The 9,091-nt window shown below is 48.2% G+C and overlaps 2 protein-coding genes across 6 annotated transcripts in view; one reads left to right on the forward strand and one right to left on the reverse strand.

Moving 5' to 3' along the window:
* The window catches only part of Znf219 (zinc finger protein 219), a 14,610-nt gene extending 8,314 nt beyond the window's left edge, over window positions 1-6,296 (reverse strand). The window contains exons 1-2 of one of the 3 annotated variants that reach the window (XM_023708364.1): window positions 6,122-6,279; window positions 4,051-4,170 (exon numbers count right to left, since the gene is read on the reverse strand). The gene's annotated coding sequence lies outside the window, so the exon portion shown is untranslated. Of the gene's footprint in view, window positions 1-247; window positions 447-4,050; window positions 4,171-6,121 lie in introns of those variants that run through there. The other 2 variants (XM_004648075.3, XM_004648074.2) reach the window with 2 other exon arrangements.
* Tmem253 (transmembrane protein 253) lies at window positions 2,881-5,411 on the forward strand. Of its 3 annotated transcripts, none has more exons than XM_023708365.1 (6): window positions 2,881-3,075; window positions 3,454-3,564; window positions 3,657-3,713; window positions 4,057-4,167; window positions 4,287-4,433; window positions 5,174-5,411. In XM_023708365.1, exons 1-6 carry the CDS (start codon window positions 2,968-2,970, stop codon window positions 5,402-5,404), a joined length of 765 nt encoding a protein of 254 aa, XP_023564133.1. In that variant the 5' UTR covers window positions 2,881-2,967; the 3' UTR covers window positions 5,405-5,411. The 3 variants fall into 3 exon arrangements, with proteins under 3 accessions (XP_023564133.1, XP_023564134.1, XP_004648130.1); XM_023708366.1 differs by having other exon boundaries at window positions 4,290-4,433; XM_004648073.2 differs by lacking the exon at window positions 5,174-5,411 and adding an exon at window positions 4,883-5,117.
* Window positions 6,297-9,091: the final 2,795 nt, after the last annotated feature.

Here is a 9,091-nt window from a genome sequence, read left to right on the forward strand (position 1 = left end):
CGCGGGAGCGCGGCTCCGGCTCTAGGGACGGGGAGCGGGGACCCCGGGAGCCGCGTGAGGCGGCCGCCAGGGGCGGGGTGCGCGCAGTTCGGAGACGGGGGCGCTGTGGGAGGGAGGGAGCGAGAGGGAGCGGGGGTGGGGCGCACCGACGATTCAAACCCGAGACTGGAAGAGATTTTGAAAGGTCATCTCGTCCTTCCCCCAGCCTGGAGCAGGGCCGCCCCTCCCACCCCAGACCCGGACATACCAGGGAAGGGGTTGGCGCGGCCGCCGCCGCTGCCCCGACACGCACAGACTCGGGAAGTTCTTCCTGGGGTTTTATCGCAAAGCCTCTCCCTTACAATTTCTGTCTCTTTTTGGGGAGGAGGAGGGGCGATTATAGAGATAGTTAATGTCTGCCGTACAAGAAACATTAAAGTTACTCTTCGGTCCTTTCTGTTCTTGATAAACAATTCTGACTCCTCAAATTCTGTTTTCCATTCTTTAAGATACTTTAACGGCTCCTCAATATAACAAATATTTACTGAACGCTTAAACCTAAGACCAGGCACTGTGCTTAGGGCTGTTGGGGCTGCACTCTCAAGGGGAGTGGAGGGGTACCTTCCCTGGAGGAGGAGATTGTAGTGTGGGCAATGGCCACAAACTTGTAAGTAGTATGTTCAGATTTAATGAATATTTACTGGGATGCCGGCTCACATTTAATATCCCATAATCCTTACCATAACCTTCTAATATAATTAGCTCGCTTTTATATGTAGGAAAAATGAGGCTTCAAGGAATCCCCCCCCCCCGCAAGTTCATGGGTCCTCAATGCGAGCCTAACATGTCACATCTCCATTAATTCACATGGGGTTGAGAAGGGAGGAATAGACACCTAACATTTTCGACCCCTTTAAAATGTGATTCCCACTGTCCAAGAAAGGAGTGGATGCAATGTTTCAGTAACACCTGCCTGGCACCGGGTGAGGCAGAAGTATAAAGAAAACCACTTGCTTTCCAACAGCCTGTGTGCCAACACTCCCGGGGGTCGTCTAGTTGAGTTTCACCTATGCTCAGTAACAATAAATAATAGCCACTAACATTTATTGAGCCCGTAAGTGCTGGGTACTGGGCTCAGCTGGTTCATATGTGTTTTTTCTTTTAATGCCCAAGGCAACCCCTTGAGATTAGTATTAACTTCTCTTTATAGATAAGGAACAGATTAAGTAACTTGCTCAAGGTCATCCAGATAGATCAGGGACTTGAACATTGGTCTGTTGTCTCCAGACATTGGGCTCTGCAGATGGCCTTTCCTTTGTTCTACAGAGTATGTGTGTGTGTGTGTATATATATATATATATGTACAGGTCCAGCTGGTTTTGCTTCTTATTGTAGAAATAAATGTCCCCAGCTCAACTTGTGAATAAGCCTTTGAGTATACAGCATCAGGCACATCAGAATGACCTCATCTGCACCATTAATGGTTATTACACATTCACCCTGAACCAACAACCCATTCACAGGCATATTGTTGGCTCTGTTTTATCAGGGAAAATCTGAGGTTCAAATAGTTAAAATAATGTGTCCATGGGCTGGTGAGATGGCTCAGTGGTCTAAAGCACCTACTTAGAACAAGCTAAGCTAAACAAAGCACAGGGACCGCGGTTCAATCCCCCAGCACCACATGCCAGCCAGCCCCGCCCCCTGGCGGGCTGAGCAGGCCACACACACACAATAAATAAATAAATAAATAAATAAATATTTCAAAAATAATAATAATAATAATGTATCCAAGGCCACACAACTTGGAAAATGGCAGAGCTGAGATTCTAGCCTAGGCCACAGGGCTCCTTTTAAAACTCTCAGAAATAATGTTGTAATAGCATCCTTCCCAAAACTGACCATTTTTAAAATTTATTTATTTATTTATTTATTTTTGGTGGAACCAGGTATTGAACTCATGCCCTTGTGTGTGCCAGGGAAGCGCTTATTCCACTGAGCCATCTCCCCGGCCCAAGACTGACCACTTGAGGGCCATATTCCATATATGTCTAAGTGCAAGTTATCACGGAGTCGGACACAATCTCCAATACTTGCAGGACTCCCCATCCACTTAGCGCTTAGTCAGTTCAGTGTAAATCATCAAAAAAGGGGAGAAACTGTCTAGAAAGTAACAGGAAAGCCAGAGACATTAAAGCTTACCTGGTCTGGGAACAAAGTAGCAAATACTAATGAGAACTCCAGATAGTAATATAGGACCCCATAACAAGTAATTTGATGAGGAAATCAAAAGAAAAAGATTAGATGGAAATAAGGGGAAACTGAGGTCCAGTGTGATAATGTCCATAGGGATGAGGTGAGTGAGTCCCAAAAGAGGAACCCAGGGGGCCGGGGAGATGGCTCAGTAGAATAAGCGTTTCCCTGGCAAGCTCAAGGGCTTGAGTTCAATCCCTGGTTCCGGAAAAAAAAAAAAAAGAGGAACCCAGGATGGGCAAAGTTGGGGGCAACAGGAAATGGGAACACAGTAAGGCAATGCTGGGTGTCTTTGTGAACTGAGGCTGGTGAACACCAGCTTCTTCCTGTATCTTTAGGCCCTTGAGAGGACCTTTGCCCCACCACACCCCAACCCTGCCAGGACTAGTTTGTTGTCTGCTCTCAATTTTCTATACCCTAAGGACTCCCAGGACACAGCAAGGTCCCATTCCTTTGGAGAAGTTGCTTCAAATCAGGTACGTATAAAGCACTGAGCCTCAATTCCTGAGTGTTAGAAGTGAGCAGAGGGGTGACTGAAAGAGGTCTTGTGTCTCTTCTTTCTCTGCCTGAAAGATCTTGTAACAATTTTTTCCAGCCTAGGACTCACCCAGCTTTTTTTTTTTTTTTGCGGAACCAGGGATTGAACTCAGGCCCTTGCACTTGCCAGGGAAGCGCTTATTGTACTGAGCCATCTCCCCGGCCCCTCACCCAGCTTTTGTGGTCAAGAGAGCACCCATGGAGGATACAGCTGCTCAGCAGAAACCGGAGAGACCCAGTGTCCGTCTGGAAAAGTTACAGCACTGGGCAAGGCACAGGCAAAGTGGACACCTCTTGGTGCTGGCGGTGAGGCTAGGCTTCCCCACTCCAGGTCTCAGTATGTTCACTTGTGCCCAATTCAGTTCCATCCATGTTCAGGGAGCACCTATCATGTGCTAGAAACTGTTAAGTTCCAGTGGGAGGAGGGTGGAGGAAATACAGATATAAGTAAGGGGAGGCCCTTCATCTCCAACTAGCTTCTGTTATATGTGAAAACAAAACAGGTAAGTAAACTACAATGAAAAGCAGAATTAATTAAATGGTATTTAATTTTTAAATATAACTTCTTTTACTGTCTTTGGTTGACTACTTTGCTTCCTACCGTGCATTCACTGCAATCCCTGATTTCTACTAGAGGAAAGAGTGCTTGACAGTTTCCCCCAACTACCTCGCCCTGGCCTATAGGTGAGTCAGCTATGGCTAGCAGTAGTTGTGGTGCCCTTTGCTGTCTCTGTTGCCTGCCTGAAGTCTGCTTGTCACATGACCTCACTGCTTCCAGTTACACCTGGAGCCTCAGTAAGACATGTCACAAGGGAGGGTGGAAGGAAAGTCCCAGGAGCGCCTTCTGGTGGAATCAAAGTTTGATACTTGCTCTTCTCACCATTCAGGGTCTCCTCACAGGGATTGTCACCCTTGAGCTTCGAAGAGCACCTCGACTATGGAAGGTGAGAGGAGGAGAGAATATAATACTGTCCAGTACTGTCCATCGTCTGCTAGTAGACAGACAGACAGACAGACAGACAGACACACACACACACACACACACACACACACACACACACACACACTTTAGCAAATTAAGTGGCTCTGTGACTTAACTAATCTCAGCTGTCTGATTCTGACTGGCCTAAGATCCTACGAAATGAGAGAAAGAAGTTAACGAGTTAATAGCCTTGTTGGAAAGTGAAAAAACAAGAGTTGGTTTTTTGTTTACAGCTAGGCTACAGGTGGGGTTTGTGGTTGGAATGAGCCCCTTAGGCTGGACAGGGCTGACCAACTCACTGGCAGGTTCGGGCCATGATGATATTCAACACCTTCAACCTGATCTTGGGCTTCATCGCCCTGGTGATCGAGATGATGAAGACAGCCTTGGGGCCGGCCTCCACTGCCCACTCTCAGGTACTGGCAAGTGAAAGACAAGAGGGGAAGAGGAGGAGGCAAGAGGAGAGAGGGAGAGGAAGGACAAGGGGAGACAGGTGCTGAGTTCCCGAAGCCCCCTCAGTCTTGTCTGTCTGTAGCAGGCAGGCTTGCTGGTGCTCGAGCTCAGCGCTGAGGCCTTCACCACAGGAGGAGTGCTGGTCTCAGCATATGCCCTATTGTTGCTGAGTCAGAGAAAGCCAGGATGCTTCAGGAGCCAGAGTCTGCACTACCAGGAGCTGCAGGAGGTATTGGGGGAAGACAGGAGAGCGTGGAGCAGCTAACTGCCAGCTCATTTTTCTACTAGCAACCTTGGTCATTGTCACCCAAGGGAAGACAGTGGGGCAGAGGTCAGATTAAAAGGACCTACGTTGGGGCCAGGGAGATGGCTCAGTAGAATAAGCACTTCCCCGGCAAGTGCAAGGGCCTAAGTTCAATCCCCAGTTTGCTGAAAAGAAGAAAAAAAAAAGGACCTACATTAAAACTGGCTTCTGGCTTTGGGCATTGTCCTCTAATGGTGGGTAAAGGGAACTGGGTATCCAAATGACTGGGGCCAGAAGAGTGGGTGAATATAGGAAGCTGTGTAAGTGTGTATTGTGAAGGCTATGACAAAAAATAGGACGGAGAAAATTCTTTCTCTTTGGAGTTTCTCCTTACTCATCCGTACAGTTGGCTCACCCCTTTGTCTGGTTTTCAGGGCCTCTCTGAGGTGGAAGAGGTTCCTGGTTTGGCAAATGGTCTCAATGTAGCCAGCACAGGAAATGGAACAAATGAGTGAGCCCGTGAGGGGAAGCAGACAGGTGCTGCTGCCCTTCAACCCTAAAGGAGCGCTGCCCAGATCCTCTGCTTCTCAACCTACCAAACTCAGAAGCTAACTAGATTCTTGGGACACGCATGAAGTCGTCTTCCCTTCTGCGCTACATAAAGATATGCCAAGGCAAGAGTCTTCCTCATCGTTATCTTCTTTTCCCACTGCCTCTCCACACAGCTTCGCCTCTGCATCATTTTGCCGCCTTTCTGTCCATCATTCATTATCCCATTCGCTCCACGCCCGGATTCCGGCACACACCAACCCTGCATCGGTGTCCCTTCGACCCAGGTCCTGGCTACGCTAGCAGTGACTACAAGTCCCAGGATGCCTAGCTACCCCGTGGCCTGCTGGGAAATAAAGAGCCATCCCTTCCCTCCGCGGTGGGGGCGCTGTGCATCTGCTGAGTGACGCGAGGAGCTGGAAGTCAGGGCCTCGCCGAGGCTCCTCGGACGCGACCACTGGCCCGCGTAGGGGGAGGGGCCGGGCGGGCAGCGCCGCGCAGGAGCACCAACGCTGCAACTTTGAAACGGAGCGCGGACTCGGGCTCTACACTGCTTGTGCCAGCAGCTTCGGAGCCGGCTAGGGCTAGGGGCTGGCGCTTGGCAGAGCTGGCGTCCCAGGAGCTGACGCCGCGTCCCCTCGCAGGAATGCCCAGGTCCAAGGTCCTGAGACTTGGAGTGCGCGCGAGAAAGGGCTTGGAGATGATGACTCAGAATCGCGGGCCCTTTCCCGTTCCCCTCCCCCACGGCGTAGGCGCCGGAGAACAGGCTCGGTGGGCAGGCGGGTGGGCCTGGCAGGCAGAGGGAGGGACGAGGCGACCCGACCTAAGACTTTCCCGCCTCTTGCTAGCACTCCGGTGTGACGGTCCCGCGTTGGGCGGGAGCCAGACTGCGCAGGCTCAGTCTCGGCGGTCGGGGGACCTTTGATCCGGGGTTGTGGGGTTGCGGTCTGGTTGCTGAAGCTCACATTGCACTCAACCCCCCTACCTTTTATGGACTTTGCAAGTATACAAAGATGCCGAGTTCAGGTGGGCTTGGGGAAAGCCCAGGAAAACTCGGAGTCCCAATAGCACCAGCTGGGCAGAAATTAGAAATTGACCAGAGCTGGAATACTAAGAAAACTCACCCCAAATTCACATAGTGCCCAGGATGGGTGTGCGCCTCACACTCATGTTTGTTCTCACTTGAGAAGGCTTCTTTCCCTAGAGAATGCAGCTGCTCCAGGCCCAGCCAAGCCCGGGCACAATGAGGGTGGAGTGCTGCCTCGCCTTGCCACTACAGTGGCGCCAGCTGCATCTCTTTTCTGCTGTGACACCTTGGGAGTGGTAACAGTCGCCTTATGACAAAGTTAAATGCAAGTACGAGTGGGTGGGGACAGTTCTGGGATCCAGCTCTGGAATGGAGAAGACACAGTCTGGGCCGCCTCCTTTTCCTCCCCCAATCTAACTGCCAAGATAATGGAAGGCCCGTGTGTAAAAGGCTCTGAAGAAAGAGTACTGCAATTTTCTTCAGTCAAGTGGTAGTAGATGAGGAAGCTGGAGAGGAAAAATCAACAATTTGTCTTCCGCCATCTCCCCAGCCCCTCTGTTTCTTAAAAGAAGCAGCTCGGGTGCAAATGGACCCTGTAGCTCTCAGGTTAAGTAAACTACGTTATTCTGTGGTAGCTGCTAAACCCTCAGTCATTTACAGCCACAGAGTAGTTTAGTTCCCAGTGTCCAAAACAGCCTAGCAAGGGACTCAACTCATTCTTAGGTACTCAGGTACCAAAGCCGACGAATCTCACCATTTTGAGGTCCTATTGTGTCACGTGGTTTAAGGTTAGCTCCTTTAGAATGAAGGCGGCATAAAGAATTTCGCCCCTCCCCCCCACGTGTTACTTAGAGCAAATCCTATGGCCACATTTAAGTTCAAGGAAGTAAGGCAGTCTTCACATGTCTGAAAGGAGAGGGGAAGCAGAAATACTTCATTAAAAAAAAAAGGGTTAGTCATTTGATGATTCTTCAACAACCTAGTAGATGTATCCCATCTCTTGTAGAAGGTATTTTCACTTCTTTGTTGGTTTGGTTTCATGAGCCCATAAGTAAAATTATTAGTAGAAATTATCCCTCAAAAAGTAACAGGATTGGGTGTCAGGAAATCTACATTCTGATTCTGTTACTTGGGCAACTCAAAACTCCCTAAACTACCTTTTTCTTACCTAATGGTTGTACTCATCTGTTTGTCCTCATAATGGAATGTTAAGGTTAAAATCTCACAAGAAGTCCTTTAAAACTATAAGGCACTAAGGTGTTGAAAAATTGCTTATAGAAGTAAAGAATGGTTTGAATAAGTGAAGCAGATTGGGTGTAAGGTAATAGGGACTGGTGAGACATGGCAAACTGTTTATTTAAGTGAATGGAAATTATCATTCAACTTCACCAGTTGATGCAGTGTGGGACTGTGGACCTGGTAGTGCTAGATCTTTAACTTTTCTTTCTTTTTTTTTTTTTTTTTGCGGAACCAGGGATTTAACTCAGGCCTTGTACTTGCCAGGCAAGTGCTTATTCTACTGAGCCATCTCTCCGGCCCCTTTTAACTTTTCTATAGAAGTAAAAAAATTCTGACTTTTAAAGTGTGAAATCTGAGCCAGGCATGGTGGCACCTGGCCTGTAATCCCAGCACTTGGGAGGCTAAGGCAAGAACACTGTTGCAAATTCAAGACCAGCCTGGGCTGCAAAGTCAGCTCAAGGCCAGCCTGAGCTCCCTATCTTAAAAAGACACACAAAAAAGTGAACTCTGGACTGGGGATGTAGCTCAGTGGTAGAGTGCTTGTCTAGCATGCACAAGGCCCTGATTTCAATACCTAGTACCACACACACACACACACACACACACACACACACACACCAAGTGAAATATTTTAATTATAAATTATAACATTTTTTACATAGCTCAGTCTGGCCTTGAACCCATAATCCTTAACTTCTCAACTGCTGGGATTACAGGCATGTACCTAGTTATAACAAATTTTTTTCAACTCAAGGGCCAGTTTCAGTCGATGCTCCGGTTATCAGTCTACATTACACAAACATACAGCTGGGCACAACTACTCAGAAACATTGATTGATGAGAAAGTAACAAATTCAAGAGGGCCCCAGGGAGCATGGACAGATTCCATCTTAAAGATCAACAAAAAGAAATAAAAACAGGTGTTGCATGCCTGCAATCCCTGCTTTTATAGAGGCAGAAGTGGGGAGATTGCAAGTTCACAGTCCTCCTGGGTAATGCAGTAAGACCTGGCCCCAAGATAAAAAGTTATGAAGGGCTAGGGGGTAGCCCAGTGACAGAGCGCCTGCTTGCCCTGTGCAAGGCTCTTGCTGCTTCTGTCTCCAGTACTGCACATAATAATAAACATTAACAACCCACATGTTAGGAAGTCAGGCTTTGGATGTATGATATGGTTCATGTAGACCTTGTGAAATCCAAGCGTCTTGGAGGATTGAACATGGAGTTCTAGGTTTTCAGGGAAGGGTCATTTAGCCCTCCAGAGGCTATTTTGCAATGTCACAGACATTTTGCTAATTACAACTCCAGAGGAGAGGGAAGGGGAAGGAAATAAGTAATGGAAGTAGCATTAGATACAAAGTGAGAAGATTTGGGATGTAATCTCGAAGTTAATAATGCTCCTTTCCTGCACAGAACTCTCTGGCAGCTGCAGGAGGGGGCCAGGACTTAATGTTGTTCCCCGAGGTCTGGTGCTCCCTAACCTCGTGGAGCTTGGTTACAAGGCCCCCAAGCCGCCACTGCTTCTGCTTCCTTGTGCTGTCAGTGTGGCAGCCTCTCTGAAGTCACTCCTTCTACTTGACTTAGAGCTGCACAGAGAGGGTACTGACAACACTCCTATTGATAGTTTTTAAAGGCCATGACCTCTATCTCTTGCTTTTAAGTGCTTGGAGAAATAGACACGATATTTGGATTCCTTGGTGGGCAGCTGAACTCTGTAGTGGTTGGAAATTACGCCATACTGATGAATTTACCTTCAGTTCTTTTGAGAGTCAGACATGCTGGCTATGGGTACATGATCATAGATAACTGACAACGTTTTCCAAATGAATTC

Source organism: Octodon degus, unplaced genomic scaffold (genome assembly GCF_000260255.1).
Source record: "Octodon degus isolate 3935 unplaced genomic scaffold, OctDeg1.0 scaffold00352, whole genome shotgun sequence".
In the NCBI taxonomy this organism is placed as follows: Eukaryota; Metazoa; Chordata; class Mammalia; order Rodentia; family Octodontidae; genus Octodon; species Octodon degus.